The sequence below is a fragment of the Halichoerus grypus genome, chromosome 13 (assembly GCF_964656455.1).
Source record: "Halichoerus grypus chromosome 13, mHalGry1.hap1.1, whole genome shotgun sequence".
NCBI classification, from domain to species: Eukaryota; Metazoa; Chordata; class Mammalia; order Carnivora; family Phocidae; genus Halichoerus; species Halichoerus grypus.
In genome coordinates this window covers 51,697,866-51,718,035 of record NC_135724.1, presented here as the reverse complement: position 1 = coordinate 51,718,035, position 20,170 = coordinate 51,697,866, and the positions used below count along the sequence as shown (strand labels likewise).

Sequence of the window (20,170 nt, the reverse complement as noted above, 5' to 3'; positions counted from 1 at the left end):
CCTTTGGCTCAGGTCATGATCCCAGGGTCCTGGGATCAAGCCCCGTATCAGGTTTCTTGCTCAGCCAGGAGTCTGCTTCTCCCTCTCCCTCTGCCCTGTCTGCCCACTCTCCCTGCCCCAATCTCCCTCATGCTCTCTAATAAATGAAAAAAATCTTAAAAAAAAAAACCAAAACTGAATTATAAAGGGGAGAGAGTTAAGGAACTGACATAATTTGGTAATATTTCATTTTCAATTCACTTTAAGTGGTAAAATATCTTCACTAGTAGAATATAATGTTTTGTCTACATACAGAATTCCCTAGAGTGATTGCTAAAAAAAAAAAATATATATATATATATATATATACTCAAAATCACCTTATAAAGAAAATAGTAAAATATGGAATAGTAAAATATGTTCAAGTAATCCATACAAAGGTCAGAAAAGAAAAATGAAAAATAAAGGGAACAAACAGAAGTTATAACATGACACACTTAAGTCCCAATATATCAATAATTACAGTAAACATAATGCAAATACACTAAATAAAATTGGGAGAGTGACCCATAAAAAAAGTGACTCAACTATATATTGTTTACAAGAAACTCATTTCAAATATAATGATACAAGTAGGTTAAAAGAAAATGGATGAGGGGCGCCTGGGTGGCTCAGTCATTGAGCTTCTGCCTTCAGGTTGGGTCGTGATCCCAGAGTCCTGGGATCGAACCCTGCATCCGGCTCCCTGCTCCACAGGAAGCCTGCTTCTCCCTCTCCCACTCCCCCTGCTTAAAAAAAAAAAAAAAAAAAAAAAGGATGAGAAAAGACATACCAGGCAAACATGAATGAAAAGAATAGCTGACGAATATCACAGAAAATACACTTCAGAGCAAGAAAATTACCAGGGACAGAAGAGTATTATTACATAATGATAAAAGGATGCACTTACCAAGAATGCATAAAAATTCTGTGTATACACAAAATAACACAAGTTCAAAATATACAAAGCAAAAATTCAGAGAACTGAAAAAAGAAATAAACAAACCTGCAAATAAGTGGGGAACTTCAATATCCCTATCTTGGTCACCATCACACAGAAAACCAGCAAGGATATAAAAGAACTAAATAATATCATCAACCAATGGAATCAAACTGACATTTACAGAACACTCCTCCCAACAACAGCAGAATACACATTCTTTTCAAGAACACATAAAAATTCCCCAAAACAGATCATATTCTGGAGCACAAAACAAATCTTGACAAATTTAAAAGAGTATATATAGAGTATGTTCTCTGACAATAAAACCAAACTAGACATCGATATAAAGACAAGAGGAAAATATGTTAAGAACACTTGGAAACTGAATAACACATTCCTAAAACAATCTATGGATCAAAGAACAAGTTGCAAAGGAAATAAAAAATACACCAAACTGTAGGAATATGAATATATAGCATTATCAAAACTTGGGACGTAGTGAAAGTAGTTCTTAAAAGAGTATTTATAGGGGCGCCTGGGTGGCTCAGTTGGTTAAGTGTCTAATTCTTGATTTGGGCTCCAGTCATATCTAAGGGTTGTGAAATTGAGCCCTGCGTCAGGCTCCACAAGTGGGCATGGAGCTTGCTTAAGATTCTCTCTCTTTCCCTCCCTCTCCCTCTGCCCCTCCCCTACCTCCCTCTCCAAAAAAATAATAAGAGAGAGAGAAAAAGAAAATTTATAGCACAAAATATTCATTATTGATCTGAGACTCGTCTAAGATTCTACACCTCAAGATGCTACCAAAAAAAAAAAAAGCAAAATAAATCTAAAGCAAGAACATAAAGAGCATGAAATCAAAGAATTTGAAAACAGAAAAAGAATTTGAAACCAGAAAAAAAAAATTTATCAAAGCAAACATTGTTTCTTTGAAAGCATTACCAACAACTATATGCTAATAAACTTGAAAATTTAATGAAATGGACTAACACTCCAAGTAAAGTATTATTCACCAAAACTAAGTCAATAGTAATAGCCTATTCTTATAACTCTATTAACAAAATCAAAGTAATAGTTAAAAATTCCTTATGCAGGGGCACCTGGGTGGCTCAGTCGTTAAGGGTCTGCCTTCGGCTCAGGTCATGATCCCAGGGTCCTGGGATAGAGCCCCGCATCAGGCTCCCTGCTCTGCAGGAAGTCTGCTTCTCCCTCTCCCACTCCCCCTGCTTGTGTTCCCTCTCTCGCTATGTCTCTGTCAAATAAATAAATATCTAAAAAAAAAAAAAAAAAAATTCCTTCTGCAAGAAGCTTAACAGACCCAAATGGCTTCCAAAGTGAGTTTTAAAACTCAAACTTTAAAAAAAAAAAACACCCAAACTTTCATAAGTGATGGATGTATGAATAAACAAATATAATCTCTCTAGAAAACAATTTGCTAGGGCACCTGGGTGGCTCAGTCAGTTAAGCATCTGACTTAGGCTCAGGTCATGATCCTCAAGTCCCAGGATCAAGCCCCACATCGGGCTCCCTGCTCAGCGGGGAGTCTGCTTCTCCTTCTCCCTCTGTTCCTACCCCACCCCATCTCGTGCACTCTCTCTTGCTCACCCACTCTCTCTCAAATAAATGAATAAAATTTGAAACAACAACAATTTGCCATTACCTTGTATATTGGAACTTCCATCTTTACAACCCACAAGTTCCCTTCTAGGTACCTAAGAACTTATGTAGATTTGGACTAACAAACATACATAACACCGTATAACAGCATACACACACATGCACACACAATTATACAACTTATAAGACAGTACTACTCATAATGCTAAATGTGGTAGGGGAAGCCAAATGCCCACTGAATGGAGAATGGATAAATATAGTATGATTTCTTTTAAATATACACAAAAGAATATTTTACAGTTATGAAAAAAAATAAACTACAGACCCACACAAAGTTGAAATCTTAGTAACCTAATATTAAGTGAAAATACAAGGCCCTTGTAGAACTACAAATAGTATGATTATCTTTTGCAGCATCAAAAAATAAGCAAAATTAGATTTTTTAAAAATAGGGAAATAGGGAAGCCTGGGTGGTTCAGTCGGTTGAGTGTCTGCCTTTGGCTCAGGTCATAATCCCACAGTACTGGGATAGAGTCCAGCATCGGGCTTCTTGCTCAGCGAGGAGCCTGCTTCTCCCTCTGCCAGTCCCCCTGCTTGTGTGTTCTCTCTCTGACAAATAAATAAATAAAATCTTAAAAAAAAATAAGGAAATAAAAACAATTCAAGATAGTGATTAGCTTTGATGAGGGGAGAAAACAACAAGGGAGGAACACACAGATGTATGTTACAGAAAATGTGCTACTTACTGGTTTGGGTGGTAAATTCTGGTTACTCAGCTTACTAAATTTTTCAATAAATAAACCTTAAAAAATATAATGCCTGAATTGATGAACTGTTATAAACCAAAAATTATAATTAATCAAATTCTATGAACCTAGTGTCTATTAAGAAAAATAAGAAATAAATGGGTTTAGGGCGCCTGGCTGAACCACACAACTCTTGTTCTTGAGGTTGTGCGTTCAAGCTCCAAATTGGGTGTAGAGATAACTTAAAAAAAAATTAAAAAAAAAAAAAGTAAATGGGTTCTAAGACTTTAATTACTATGCAATACTTCTAGGAAATAGGCTCAAAATACCCGACCCCAAATACTATCTTAAAACATCTATGGGAAGTATACAAAAGTTTAGAGAGAGAGGAGCTCAGAGATAAAACAACACACACATACTTAAATTGATTCAAAACTAAGAAATTCTGTTCAATGATAAGGAATGGACAAAGTCACCAGTAAGTAAGTCTCCCTTTCAAACCAAACCATCCATGCAAACCTAACCTAGGCAAAAACCCTATCATGGCAAATAAGGCTGAGAATACAAATTTCCAGTAGGCTTCAGACTTCTGTAATTAAGTCCAGAAAATTTCCTGTACTCACACTCAAGGGTTATATAAATACCCCTCATGAAGGTAAGGAAAAGAGGAAGATAATCTAAGACCTCAAGATAAATCTTGCACTGTAGAAGCAATCCTCTGGAGAATTTAGAAAGTCACCTGCCTCAGAAATAAATTCACATCACAGTCCAAAAGAATTTCAAAAAACATCTCAATCATATATTTGATACAATGTAAAATGACACTGTATCTTTCTGAAATAAGAGTATTCCATTAGAAGAGAGAAACAAAATCTGAAAAGAAACAAATCACAAAAGGTGTTGAAAGTAAGAAAAAGGAACAGGAAGTGTAATCAAATTAGTAAAAGAAACTGAAAACAATGTAAGTGGTTGCCAGGAAACAGGGTAGAGTGACTACATATGTATATTTATATCTCACTATCTCAAACCTACCAAAGGGAATAACCCCACAATAAAAGCTTTACCTCCAACAAACTGACAAATGGCCACAGATCCCTATTAGAGCTTCTGGAATAAATCTGTGTGACACAACAAAAATAACCAAATTAAAGTAGGAGGTCTAAATGTTACATACTCATTCTCTGAATTCAAATAACACAAATATCAAGGTAAACGAAAGCTCATCTTAATTCGCAGAAATATACTGAAGACCCAGGAGCTTTTTCTTTAGGAAAATTAGGGGGAAATCCTGTTGAGGGTCCAATTCTACAACCTAAAAAATGGCATGGGAAGTGGGCCATGTGGCATGGTATTTTTATTTTCAAAAAAATTGGCTCCCTAAGTTGAGAACCTTTTAATTGCTAAGCAAGTTGAAAGTGCAGAAAGTAGCACTAATCCAACATACATCTGAATTATAACCACCCAGCAGACCTGTCATACTTCTTCCTTCTACAAAATAATTAAATGAACACACAGTATTACAATTATGTTCTAGGTATCTAATTTAACTTCTAAGGCAATGATTATAACAGAGCCTAAGTGATGATGAGCACATTTTCTAGATTCATGGAATGTTCTACCTGTTGAGAGGTTTGGATTACACAGGTGAATGTGTATGTCAAAAATCAGTTAAGAGAGTGAGCACTTCCATAAAGGTAGAGTAAGGACCTATGAAAACCCGTTCACTGATAAAACCAATGACACCATCTGAAAACATTGTCAAAATCAACATTTTCAGAACTCTTAAGTGTTAACCAAAGGCTTGGAACAATCCAAGGAGTATTTATTCAAGATACCAGCTGAATCTCAGAACAGTGAGCTCTGTGATGTTTTAACATGCCCTATCCCTTTTCTTCTCACCAGCTCCACAGAAGCCTTGAAAACTGACAGCCCTGCAATCATGGTGAAAACCAGCCACCCAGGCAGGAGTCACTGGAGTGAATTTGGAGTTCCCTCAAAGCCCCTTCCCCATACAACTGTCATTATTAGATTTCTCTGACCAATCCCGAGGAACCTCCACCTGCAGGCTTTGCCTTTACTTGACCTAACTCAGAACTTGCTCCCTGTGAACCACTTTTTCTGGTGGGTCATTTGTCAAAAACAATCAGTGGCGGGGCGCCTGGGTGGCTCAGTTAGTTAAACGACTGCCTTCGGCTCGGGTCATGATCCCAGAGTCCTGAGATCGAGTCCCACATCGGGCTCCTGGCTCAGCGGGGAGCCTGCTTCTCCCTCTGACCCTCTCTCCTCTCATGCTGTCTCTCTCTCTCTCTCTCAAATAAATAAATAAATAAAATCTTAAAAAAAAAAAAAACAATCAGTGGCAATTGTTTATGATCACAGCTGACTAAGGCAATGAGAACAATCAAGAGAAAATAAGAATCTGGCCAAAAACTTATTAGGAAAAGCTGGAGAATGAGAGGTCTGTAGTGGTTTTTAAAAGCTCCAGCACTGGCTTAAGGGGAGGAAAGACGGCAGATGAGCAGGAGACCTCGTTTCATATGGTCCCTTGAATTTAGCTAGATAACTATCAAATCATTCTCAACACCTATGAATTCAACCTCAGATATAAGAAAAGAATTGCTGAAACTCTACAAATAGAAAAGCAACCACTTTTTGCAAGGTAGTTAGTACAGAGAAGTGAATCGGAGGGGATATAGCTGAAAATAAATGGCAGGGGGAGGGAGCCTCCATAAGCCAGCTACCAGAAAGTGATTTGCCCCAGAGCACAAAATCGGAACCTTTAGGAATCTGCTCCAGTGAGAGACATCCCTGCCTGAAAGGTGCTCAGGTGGTGAAGTGGGGCAGAATTCTACGTGGGACAGTGTGGTCTCAGGATCCCCAGGGTCACAGAAAGAATGGGGGTGCCTGAGCCGGCAATTTCCAAGCACTGGAGGAGGGAAACTGGTTTCATTCAGCAAGGCTGGAAGGGGGCTCTCAGCTCGGTTTGCCATAAACCGTGCACAGCGGCATGACCCAGCAACAGCTCTCCCTGCGGAGGCCCCGCAGAGGGCAGAACCATGGCGACCCTCCTCCTTTCCCTGGGGAGGATCGGTGAGGGCAGGCACTGCAGGAGTCTGCAGACTTTGGCGCACACAAAAGGGAAGACCGCTTATCCCTGAGGGTTTACTGAAAAGGGGGGACCAGAATCCTTCAGCTCTGGGGCTGGAGTAGAGCACGGCCATTTTTATTTTCATCCTCTCAAGAGGCACAGAAAGCCTTCAGGAAACAAAAGCCACATAGAGCAACGAGAAGCAGCTTACACTGAGCCCGGCCCCGTGGCAAGGGGCAGTACAACTCCACCCAAGCAAAGACACCTGAGAATCAGCCCAACAGGCCCCTCCCCCAGAAGACCAGCTGGAACAACAGGTGAACACCAAGTTTATGAAGCATACAGGCCTGCAAAACTCCAGCGCTAGGGGAAAACAGTATATAGAATTCGAGGTTTTTTCTCATGATTCGTTTAGCTTTCAGTATAAAAATTTTTTTTTCTATTCAACTAGTTTCTCATTTTATCAACTGTTTTTAAGTCTTTTTTTAACTTTCATTTTTCACATTTACATTTTATAGATATATTCTTCATTTTTTGGCTTCCTTTCACTGTATTCAATTTTATTTTTGTATACATATAAGTTTTTCTTTCTTTACAATTTTGGGATTTAGTGTCTTCTAACAAACAGATCAAATACACCCAGGATCAAGTGGATCACCCTGTTTTGTCCACCTGGGAGATTATATTCTCTCTTCCCCAACTCCCTTTTCTTTCTTTTCCTTTTCTTTTTGGTTTCTGAACTCTTTGGATTTGTCTAGTATGTATTTCACTTGGGTCATGGTTGACATTTTTGATTTTGTTCTCTTGTTCATCTATTCTTCTTTGGGCAATATGACTAAAAAGAGGAGTTTCTAAAAAGAAGTAATACTCTCTGCCACAGATCTAATGGATATGAATATAAGTAAAATGTCACAGATGGAATTCAGGAAAACAATTATGAAGTTACCAGCTGGGCTTGAAAAAAAGCATAAAGACACTAGAGAATCTCTTAGTGCAGAAATAAAATCTAATCGGGCTGAAATTTAAAATGCTTTAACTGAGATGCAGTCTAAACTGGATGCTCTAACAGCTGGGGTAAATCAGGCAGAAGAGAGAGTAAGTGACACAGAAGACAAGTTGATGGAAAGGAAGGAAGCTGAGGAAAAGAGAAAAATGACAAATGAACCATGAGGGGAGGCTTCGAGAAATCAACAATACCATAAAGCAAAACAATATTAGAATTATTGGGGTCCCTGAGGAAGAAGAAAAGGGGGGCAGAAGGTATATTAGAGGAAATCATAGGTAGGAACTTCCCTAATCTGGGGAAGGGAACAGGCATTCAAGTCCAAAGGTAGAGAGGACCCCTCTCAAAAATCAATAAAAACAGATCAACACCCCGACACATAAGAGTGAAGCTTGCAAATTTCAAAGATAAAGAGAAAATACTGAAAGCAGCTTGGGACAAGAGGTCCTTAACCTACAAGAGTAAAAACGTAAGGCTGGCAGCAGACCTATCCACAGAGACCTGGCAAGCCAGAAAGGGCTGGCATGATATATTCAGGGTACTAAATGAGAAAAACATGCAGCCAAGAATACTTTATCGACCAAGGCTGTCATTCAGAATGGAAGAAGAGATAAAGAGCTTCCAGGACAAATAGAAATTAAAAGACTTTGTGACCACTAAACCAGCCCTGCAAGAAATATTAAGGGGGATCCTGTAAGTGAAGACAGAGCCCAAAAGTAACATAGACCAGAAAGAAACAGAGACAGTCTACAGAAACAGGGACTTTACAGGTAATACAATGGCACTAAATTCTTATCTTTCAATAATTACTCTGAATGTAAATGGGGTAAATGCTCCAATCAAAAGACAAAGAGTATCAGATTGGATAAAAAAGCAAGACCCATCCATATGCTATCTACAAGAGACTCATTTTAGACCCAAAGACACCTCCAGATTGACAGTGAGGGGATGGAGAACCATATATCATGATAATGGACATCAAAAGGGAGCTGGGTAGCAATCTTCATATCAGACAAATTAGATTTTAAACCAAAGACTGTAGTAAGGGATGAAGAGGGACACTATATCATGCTTAAAGGGTCTATCCAACAAGAAGATCTAACACATAAATTTTTATGCTCCTAACTGGGAGCAGCCAATTATATAAACCAATTAATAACCAAATTAAAGAAACACACTGGGGCACCTAGGTGGTTCAGTCATTAAGCGTCTGCCTTCAACTCAGGTCATGATCCCAGGGTCTTGGGACCGAGCTCTGCATTGGGCTCCTCGCTCAGCAGGAAGCCTACTTCTCCCTCTCCCACTCCCCCTGCTTGTGTTCCCTCTACGCTATCTCTCTCTCTCTGTCAAAAAATAAATAAAATCTTTAAAAAAGATGAAAAAGAAACACTGATAATAATACAATAATAGTAGGGGACTCCCAACACCCCATTCACAGTAATGGACAGATCATCTAAGCAGAAGATCAGTAAGGAAACAAGGGCTCTCAATGACACACTGGACCAGATGGACTTAACAGATACATACAGAGCATTCCATCCTAAAGTAATAGAATACACATTCTTTGTGAGTGCACATGGAGTATTCTCCAGAAAGGATAACATACTGGGTCCCAAATCAGGTCTCAACCAATACCAAAAGACTGGGATTATTCCCTGCATATTTTCAGACCACAATGCTTTGAAACTTGAACTCAATCACAAGAAACATATAAACTACCCAAACTGAAACAGGAAGAAATAGAAAACCTGAACAGACCCATAACCAGAAAGGAAATCAGAGCCGTAATCAAAAATCTCCCAAAAAACAAGAAAGAGTCCAGAGCCAGATGGCTTCCCAGGGGAATTCTACCAAACATTTAAAAGAACTAATACCTATTCTTCTGAAGCTGTTTCAAAAAATGGAAATGGGGGGCGCCTGGGTGGCTCAGTCATTAAGCGTCTGCCTTCGGCTCAGGTCATGGTCCCAGGGTCCTGGGATAGAGCCCCACGTCGGGCTCCCTGCTGGGCGGGAAGCCTGCTTCTCCCTCTCCCACTCCCCCTGCTTGTGTTCCCTCTCTCGCTGTGTCTCTCTCTGCCAAATAAATAAATAAAATCTTTAAAAAAAAAAAAAAAATGGAAATGGAAGGAAAACTTCCAAACTCATTCTATGAAGAGAGCATTACCTCGATCCCAAAACCAGACAAAGGTCCCATCAAAAAGGAGAATTACAGACCAATATCCCTGATGAACATGAATGCCAAAATTCTCAACAAGATACTAGCCAATAGGATCCAACAGTACATTAAAAGGATTATTCACCACGATCAAGTGGGATTTATTCCTGGGCTGCAAGGGGGGTTCAATATTCGCAAATCAATCAGCATGATAGATCACATTAATAAAAGAAAGAACAAGAACCACATGATCCTCTTAATTGATGCAGAAAATCCATTTGACAAAATACAGCATCGTTTCTTGTTTAAAACTCTCCACAGTGTAGGGATAGAGGGAACATACCTCAATATCATAAAAGCCATCTACAAAAAGCCCACAACGAATTATCATTGTCAATGGGGAAAAACTGGGCTTTCGCCCTAAGGTCAGAAACACGACAGCAATGCCCTCTCTCACCACTGTTGTTCAACATAGTACTGGAAGTCCTAGCCTCAGCAATCAGACAACAAAAAGAAATAAATGGCATTCAAATTGGCAAAGAAATCGTCAAACTCTCTCTCTTCACAGATGACATACTTGATGCGGAAAAAACCCCAGAAGACTCCACCCCAAAACTGCTAGAACTCATACAGGAATTCAGCAATGTGGCAGTATATAAAATCAATGCACAGGAATCAGTTACATTTCTATATACTAACAAAGAGACAGAAGAAAGAGAAATTAAGGTATTGATCCCATTTATAACTGCACCAAAACCCATAAAATACCTAGGAATAAACCTAACCAAAGAGGTAAAGGATCTGTACTCTAAAAACTACAGGACTGTTGAATCTCAGATCTGTACCTCTGAAACAAATAATGCAATATATGTTAAGAAAGAAAAAAAGAAGAAGAAGAATGTAGCAGGAGGGGAAGAATGAAGGGGGGGAAATCGGAGGGGGAGAAGAACCATGAGAGACGATGGACTCTGAAAAACAAACTGGGGGTTCTAGAGGGGAGGGGGTTGGGAGGATGGGTTAGCCTGGTGATGGGTATTGAGGAGGGCACGTTCTGCATGGAGCACTGGGTGTTATGCACAAACAATGAATCATGGAACACTATATCTAAAACTAATGATGTAATGTATGGGGATTAACATAACAATAAAAAAATTAAAAAAAAAAAAAAAAAAAAACTACAGAACACACAGGGGCGCCTGGGTGACTCAGTCGGTTAAGTGTCTGCCTTCCACTCAGGTCATGATCTCCGGGTTCTGGGATCTAGCCCACCCATCAGGCTCCCTGCTCAGTGGGGAGCCTGCTTCTCCCTCTCCCCTCCTTGTGCTCTCTCTCTCTCCCGCTTTCTCTCTCGCTCTACCTCAAATAAATAAAATCTTTAAAAATAAAAATCAAAAAAATTTAAAAAAAAACTACAGAACACTTATGAAAGAAATTGCAGAAGACACGAAGAAATGGAAAAACATTCCATGCTCATGGATTGGAGGAACAAATACTGTTAAGATGTCTATGCTACCCAAAGCAATCTATACATTCAATGCAATCCCTATCAAAATACCATCAGCAGGGTGGCTCTGTAGCGCAATGGACAGCACATTGGACACCCAAAATACCATCAGCATTTGTCATAGAGCTGCAACAAATAATCCTAAAATTTGCATGGAATCAGAAGAGGCCCCAAAGAGCCAAATAACGTTGAAAAAGAAAACCAAAGCTGGTGGCATCACAGTGCCAGACTTCAAGCTCTATTACAAAGCTGTAATGATCAAGACAGTATGGGACTGGCAAAAAACCAGACACATAGATCAATGGAACAGAATAGAGAACCCAGAAATGGACCCTCAACTCTATGGTCAACCAATCTTTGACAAAGCAGGAAAGACTATCCAATGGAAAAACAAGTCTCTCTTCAATAAATGATGCTGGGAAAACTGGACAGCAACATGCAGAAAAATGAAACGACCATTTTCTTATACCATAAGATAAACTCAAAATGGATGAAAGATAAACTCAAAATGGATGAAAGACCTAAATGTGAGACAGGAATTAATCAAAATCCTAGAGGAGAACAAAGGCAGCAATCTCTTTGACCTAGGCCACAGCAACTTCTTGCTAGATGTGTCTCCAAAGGCAAGGGAAACAAAAGCAAAAATGAACTTTTGGGACTTCATCAAGATAAAAGCTTCTGCACAGCAAAGGAAACAGTCAACAAAACTAAAAGGCAACCTACAGAATGGGAAAAGATATTTGCAAATGACCTATCAGATAAAGGGTTAGTATCCAAGACCTAGAAAGAACTTACCTAACTCAACACCCAAAAGACAAATAATCCATTCAAGAAATGGGCAGAAAGACATGAACAGCCATTTCTCCAAAGAAGACATAGAAATGGCCAACAGACACATGAAAAATGCTCCACTTCACTTGGCATCAGGGAAATACAAATCAAAACAACAATGAGAGGGACGCCTGGGTGGGTCAGTCAGTTAAGCATCTGCCTTCAGCTCAGGTCATGATCCCAGGGTCCTGTGATCAAGTCCTGCATTGGGCTCCTTGCTCAGCAGGGAGACTGCTTCTCCCTCTGCCATGCTTGTACTCACTCACTCTGACAAATAAATAAAATCTTAAAAAAACAAAAAAAACCCACAATGAGATACCACCTCACACCAGTCAGAATGGCTAAAATTAACGACTCAGGAAACAATACATGTTGACAAGGGCGCAGAGAAAGGGGAACCCTCCTACACAGTTGGTGGGAATGCAGCCACTCTGGAAAACAGTATGGAGGTCCCAAAGATACAAATGTAGTGATCCAAAGGGGCACCTGTACCCCAATGTTCACAGCAGCTATGTCCACAATAGCCAAACTGTGGAAAGAGCCGAGATTTCCATTGACAGATAAGTGAATGAAGAAGATGTGGTACATATATACAATGGAATATTACTCAGCCATTAGAAAGGATGACTACTTACCATTTACATCGAGGTGGATGGAACTGGAGGGTATTATGCTGAGTGAAATAAGTCAATCAAAGACAATTCTCATATGGTTTCACTCATATGTGGAATGTAAGAAACAGTGCAGAGAATCACAGGGGAAGGGAGGGAAAACTGAAAGGGAAGTCATCAGAGAGGGAGAAAAACCATGAGAGACTCTTAACTATAGGAAACTGAGGGTTGTTGGAGTGAAGGGGGTGGGAGGGATGGGGTAATTGTGTGATGGGCATTAAGGAGGTCACGTGATGTGATGATCACTGGGCATTATATGCAACTGACAAATTACTGAACACTACATGTGAAACTAATGATGTACTATACGTTGGCTAATTGAACTTAAAAAAATAATAAAAATAAAATAAAATAAAAGCTGCAGCATATTCATGAGAATAGAAAGGTCACACTCACATGCAGGACTATATACATGCTCAAGAAAGCATTCGAAGGCCCTAATCTCTCATTTCTGGCTGACTTTGAGGTTCTGTGCAAGCAAGAAATAAAGACTAAGGCAGAGTTGTAAACTTCCTGCCAGAACATTAAAAACATACTCCAATATGGAAACAGATATGCATCCCTTGACAAAGCTGGGAAGACTTAATGGCTCCAGACATTTAGGGAAATGTCCAATCATTACCTGACCACTAAGCTACACAGAGATTTCAGTGCAACACAAGATAAAGAATACAGATGCTACAGGGGTGCCTGGATGGCTCAGTTGGTTAAGTGTCTGCCTTCAGCTCAGGTCAGGATCCCAGGGTCCCGAGATCAAGCCCCACATCAAGCTCCCAGTCTGCTTCTCCCTCTCATTCTGCCCCTCCCCCACTCGTGCATGCTTTCTCTAATAAAAAAAAAAAATCTTAAAAAAAAATACTGATGTTACAAAATTAGTTTAGAGGGGTAAGTACACAACAAAAAACAGAAGCAACAAACAAGCCCTGGGTAGAGGGATGAATCTGATTCCCAGAGCTGCCACACTATATAAACTGTCTTATTCTCAACAACAAAAAAAATGAGCCATGACAAAAATATTAAAGTACAGCCCACACACAGGAAAAATAGCAGTAAGTATAAATTGTCTCAGAGAAAGCCCAGACACTGGACTTACTAGACAAAAATTTAAATCAGGTATTTTATAATGTGTTCAATGAAGAGAAATCATGAAGTAAATAATGAAGTATGAGAACAGTGTTTCATTAAATAGAGCACAAGACATAGGATTAAAAAAAAAAAAGAACCAAATGAAAGTTCTGCAATTTAAAGAAACAATAACTGAAAGGAAAAATTCAGTTAAGTGGCTCATGAGTAGATCTGATTTGGCAGAAGAAAGAATCAGTGAACTTAAAAAGCAGGTCAATTGAAAGTACTCAGTCTGAGGAACAAAAAGAAAAAAGAATGAAGAAAAATGAACAGAACCTCAGAGTCCTACAGGACACCATTAAGCATATCAGTATATGGATAATAGGAGCCATAGAAGGAGAGAAGATAAAGATTATTTGAAGAAATAATAGCCAAAAACTTCCCCAAATGTGATGAAAAACATTAATCTACAAATCCAAAAAGTTCACCCACTACTAAGTAGAATGAACTCAAAAAGACCCAAACCTAGACACATCAGTATCAAACTATTAAAAGCCAGACAAAAAGAATCTTGAAGGCAGACAGACAGAAGAGATTAGTCACACACAAGGGATACTCAGAAAGATTAACAGCTGATTCTTCATCAGAAACCGTGGAACCAGAGGCAGTAGGCTAACCTATTCAAAGTGTTAAAAAAGAAAAAAACCTATCAACCTTCAAAAATGAAGGAGATAAGGTTAAGACATTCCCAGATAAACAAAAACTGAAGGAATCTGTTGTTAGATCTGCCCAAAATAGTTACTAAAGACCATCCTTTTTACAATTCTTCTGATTTAAAACTGCATAAAGCAGTAACTATAAAACTATGTTGATGCAGTTACAATGTATAAAGATGTCATTTATATAAAAATAATAAAATGAAGGAGTGGGAGGGGAATGAAACCATACAGGAGCAAAGTTTTTGTATATTACTTATAGTAAACTGGCATTAATCCAAACTGGATTGTAAGAGGTTAATTTTTAATCTCTAGAAAAACAACTAAAAATTAGACTAACAACTATTTAAAGTATATTAGTGATTAGTAAGTGAGGAAGAGGGTGAGAGGGCACAGAAATAACTACAGTGGGTAAAGGTTTCTATTGGAGTGATGAAAATGTTCTGCAATCAGTGGTGATGGCTGCACAACCTTATGACTACATTCAAAGCTACTGAACTGTACATTTTAATATGGTGAATTTTATGGTATATGAATTGTATGTCCATAAAAAATAAATTCAAAGAAGATTAGCTTATGACAGATGTGAGCATTTCACTGTAGGTAAATTTTACCTCAAAACAACAACAACAAAGATAATGGTATCAATGCTTTAAGCATTAGGAGAAAGTTTACAGATATCTGTACTTTCTTTTGAATTAAAAAAAAAACAAACCTGAACTGAAGATTAGTAGGATAGATAGATATGTGGGAAAGCAACGTTCAATGGTAGAAAGCAGGTATGAGTATCTGGGTTTTCACGGTAGAACTTCAACTTTCCTGTAAGTTCAAAATGTTCATAAAATGTTGAGGAAAAGAACAGTGCTGAGGAAACACTCAGATCCAGGTTGTGGACCTTTCTGCAACTAGCGTGATCTCCACAAAAAAACAATATCATTAAAGACACAAATGTGACAAATTATTGTAGACTAAAGGAATCCAGAGAGACATGACAAATGGGGAAAAACCTGAATGTGGACATTATATATTTTGAATCAATGATAAATTTCTTGGGTGTGACAGTAGTATTATGGTTATGAGAATGTCCTTGTGAAGGAGATACATGCTACAGTATTTGGTAGTAAAATGTCATAAAGAATGTTAACTTACTTTCAAATGATTAGGAAGAGAATGTGTACATGCATATAAATAGAAGATAACAAATGTGACAAAATGTTAACAACTAATCAATCTAGGTGAAGGATGCATGCTTGCTAATATTGCTCTTTCAACTTGTTTAACTTTTTCAAAATAAAAAGGGTAGGAAGAAGGGTAGTACCAAGGTGAGAGTTATAAAGAATACTGGCAAATCAAAACTCTCACTTCATCTCCCTCTATTCTCCCCTTCCTATACCACACTTGTCTCCTTCCACTGTCCCAAACAAAACAAGCTGATCATAATTTCAGTGTGTCTTTGCTGTTGTTCTTTCTACTTGGAGTACTCTTCCCCCAGATGTCCGAATGGCTGTTTTCTTCTAATCATTCAAGCCTCAACTTAAATGCAATCTCAAAGAGGCCCTCATCTACCTTAAGAGCTGCCCATCAGGTTCTAACATATTACCTGATATTTTCTTAATGGCAGTAATCTATAACTGGAACATTTACAAATTTTTTTGTGTTTACTTGTTTTTCTCTCTACAACATAAGAGATGGGCCAAGAGAGTCAGCTGTTTTCTACTTTTAGGCTGTCCTCCTTTTCTTCCATAGCCTGTATCCTATGACATCCACCTTTGTATCCAGTAAAAACTTAACTGGAAACAATAAAGCAGCTGATAATTTTTTCTACAGGAGAAGCTAGGGGAGTGAGGGGGAACATCTGAAGTTAACAGAAATCAGAGTGCATAGGTCAAGGGACTGATACTAGACTCAAAGATGGTATGAGTATAAAATAGCTACAACAGCTGATGGTTTTACTAATGTAATACCTAAAAACCTAGGATAAAAGCCAGCAACAGGTACCTTTTTTACCAAAAATCAAACAAAATTTCCCTAACATTTAAGTTTAAAAGTTTATGTTGTGCTAAGACCTAGAGAAAAATCAGAGTCCATGTTCCATGAATACAGTTAAGATTTACTCTAACACTATAGATTCTACTTCCTTCTCTTCCATTTGATTTAAATAAATTTTTTCTAATCTTTTTGGCAATCTACCACCTAATAGTTCTATTGCATGCTAAATTCTATCCTTAGGCTATAAAAGACAGTGTTCTTTGCCTTCTCTGTGGATATTTTATAAATCCTTGAAGTGGCATGTACTCGTGAATATAGTGAAAAAGAATGGCTGTAGAAAAGTCTGAGGCTAAGAATAAGAAAGTAGCAACTAAAATGATAGCTTATATAGCTTATATTTACTGATTGCTTACTATAGGCCAGACTCTTTCCTAAGGATTTTACACAATGTACTAACTCATTTGGTTCTCACAAAACCTTATGAGGTATTACCCACATTTTACAGATCTGTAAACTCAAACTCAGAGAAGTAAAATACCTTGATGAATGTCATACAACTAATTAAGGCTAGATTCAAACCAGGCCAAATGATTTCAGAGCCCTTCTTCATTATATTGCCTCTCACCATGACACTGTCTTTACAAATTTGATAAAAATTCTGCGGGTGCTGAAATTTCAGAAAGGCAAATGTGCTAACTATATTAGTTTTTAACATTGTTAAAATTCTTAAATTTGGATGAATCTCCTTGATGTAACAAAGAGCAAACCAGGACATGAACAAGTATTACTTAGTAAGAATACCAACAGATTCTTCCCAAGTATGTTACCTGAAGTACACGACATAGCTAAAAAGAGCAAAAGACTTGTGGGTCATAGCTCTTAGTAGAATTCAGTTAATATCCCAAAGACTTAAACCTTTATATCCCTGACAATTTCTACTATATTTTGTTTCCCCTACGGCATTCTCATTCAGAGTATTTCTACAAGCATATTCTGATACAAAACTCCTGACTAGACTCTATTCCCTAACAACTATGAATATTTTATAAAGCAGAGCCCCGATGGGCGTCTGGGCGTCTCAGTCAGTTGAGTGCCCAACTCTTGACTTTGGCTCAGGTCAGTCTCAGGGTTATGGGATCGAGCTCCCTCTGCTCCTCCCCTCCACTCTCTCTCTCAAATAAATAAAATCTTTTATTTTTTTTAAAGATTTTTGTTTATTTATTTGAGAGAGAGAGAGCACAAGCAAGGGGAGGGGCAGAAGGAGAGGGAGAAGCAGACTCCCTGCTGAGCAGGGAGCCCAATGCAAGGCTCGATCCCAGGACCCCGAGATCATGACCTAAGCCGAAGGCAGATGCTTAACTAACTGAGCCACCCATGTGCCCCTCAAATAAATAAAATCTTTAAAAAAAAAAAAGAAAAGAAAAAGCAGGGCCCTGAAAGCAGAGCAACAATGAGCTCAACAGAACAAATGTGGTTCATTAGATGCTTTGCAAGTGTCATCAGGTGATTGCTAAAGCTTAGTTTAAAACCATCCTCCTGGGGCGCCTAGGTGGCTCAGTCAGTTAAGTATCTGCCTTTGGCTCAGGTCATGATCCCGGGGTCCTGGGATCGAGCCCCACATCGGGCTTCCTGCTCAGCGGAGAGCCTGCTTCTCCCTCTGCCCCTCACCCCACTCATGCTCTCTCTCCCCCTCTCAAATACATAAAAGCTTTAAAAAATAAGTAAATAAAACCATTCTACTGCTTTAGAGGCCACACAGCTCTCATCAAACTTTAGTAAGGAAAGGGGGAAGTTCCAAAGTATTTAAGACATCGTAATAACTCCTACATATCTTAGAAAATGCAAAAAGAATTCTGCAGTGGAAGGGCTTAATATTATGTAGTTTTCACTATTTCTAAGTATTGATAATAAAAAATTATATAAAAAAATCTAAGTATATATGCTGATAACATACACACTGATAATGTGAAAAGCTCCAGTGTACCATGTATAACTAAAGAACTATTAGAGTTCTTATCCTTATTAAAATTCCCAGCTACCCATCAAAAAAGTGAATAAGATTTTCTAACCTTTCAAAGTCACCTTGCCTTGTAAATTTTGACAACCTATACACGGCCCAGTTGTTAAGCTGTTTAGAGGTCATTCCTCTTCCATTATCTATCACTGCAACGGCAGGTTTTCCTTGTGTTTCATCAAAAAGCTATGAAATAAGTTCAAAAAGACAGGAAAAGTCAAATCAATATAAAAATATAAAAAGTTAAATATTAAAGAATTTAAATGGGCTCACTCATACACTGCTGGTAGAAGTGTAAATGTATTACAACTTATTAAAAGGTAAGGTCAGCTGTATAAATCAAAGGCCTTAGAATTCTTCATGTCCTTTAATCCAGAAATTCCATTTCTCAGAATTTAGCTTAAGGAACTAACTAGAGACATGTAAAGACCTATAAGGATGTTCATGCCAGCATTATTTACAATGGCAAAAATATAGAAAAAAATCTAAATCTTCAGTTAATAGACTACATAATTTATAATATAACCAATAAGTGAAATAGTAGCAATGGAACATTATACTGCAGAATATTCGTGATATGGCAAATGGCTACAACGTACTGTCAAGGGAAAGTAGAAGATCACAAAAAACAAAATGTACACTATGATCACACCTACAGGTATACATATATGCATAGAAAAAAAAGCACATAAAAATTTTAACAAGAGACATCAGATAATTATTTCTACTTTTAGTTTATCTTTATTTTCTAATTTTTCTACAATGAACTTGTAGTATTTTTATAACAGGAAAAGTTAAATTTCTTTATAGTATTATTTTCTTACCAATTTGATCTGTATTCTTCTAATACCAGTGTTTCTAGACGTAGCAGACAATGAATTGTCAATTAATTCTGCAAGAGCAAACGCTGGAAGAGAATGAGAAGACATTACTGCTTAACTTTTCCCTCCCAAATACTTCATTTAAAAGTTCAAAGTAGAAGAAACTCTGAAGTACCTTAAGCCATCACTTTTATTTTCCAAAGAGCTAGAATTAAAGTATTATCCTGATCCTAATGATATAATACATAATAAAGGCATCATCACCAATCACCACCAGCATTAAAAAGCAGTCATCAACCAGTACTTGTAAGGCACTATACGGCATGAATCAGCCAGCCATGATTCCTGGCTTCAAGGAGTTTATAATCTACAGACAGACATACAGACATAGGAGACAAACAGAAGACCATAACCATAAAATCAAATACTAGTTCATGGTATGTAATACATCATGCACAAGTCAAAAGTAAACACATTTAGAGACGGGGCGGGGGTTGCAAATATAAAGCAACTATAAAAGGGTCTATTAAGAACTAATATTAAGATACAGAAATCTTATGATTAACAGCAATTTATCAAATGGCAGAACGTGTCTAACTGACACAGAACTGCTAATTATTTCCTACTACATGACCAAGTTGATATTCAACTTATCACTGGCTCAGTATTATTAACGAACATTCTTTCTTCAAGGTCACTACTCAAACTATTTCCCGCTTTTATTTCCTTAATTAAAAAAGGGGAACACACCAAATTTATGTCTCTTACTACCACTGAAGTGCAACCCAACTAACACTGTAATTAATCCACAGAGTAGCACCCCAGCAAGCATTCCACACTCTGAACACTAACAGGATGGCCATGTTTATAAACTAGAAAGAAGTTACCACAAATCGGATATAAGGATCTGGCTAATGGTATTAAGTCTAGAAAATAGAGAAGGAACACTGTAGGAAATGGGAGGCAAAAAAGAGGTAAGAGAAATTTGGAGG

At 38.0% G+C, this 20,170-nt stretch overlaps 1 protein-coding gene across 2 annotated transcripts in view; it reads right to left on the bottom strand.

Annotated features, from left to right (window-relative positions):
• The window catches only part of SMCHD1 (structural maintenance of chromosomes flexible hinge domain containing 1), a 145,189-nt gene that overhangs the window by 111,559 nt on the left and 13,460 nt on the right, over nt 1-20,170 (bottom strand). For both annotated transcript variants that reach the window (XM_036123382.2, XM_078060559.1), the window contains exons 4-5: nt 19,182-19,264; nt 18,413-18,543 (exon numbers count right to left, since the gene is read on the bottom strand). In XM_036123382.2, coding sequence (XP_035979275.2) covers nt 18,413-18,543; nt 19,182-19,264 — 214 coding nt within the window. The remainder of the gene's footprint in view (nt 1-18,412; nt 18,544-19,181; nt 19,265-20,170) is intronic.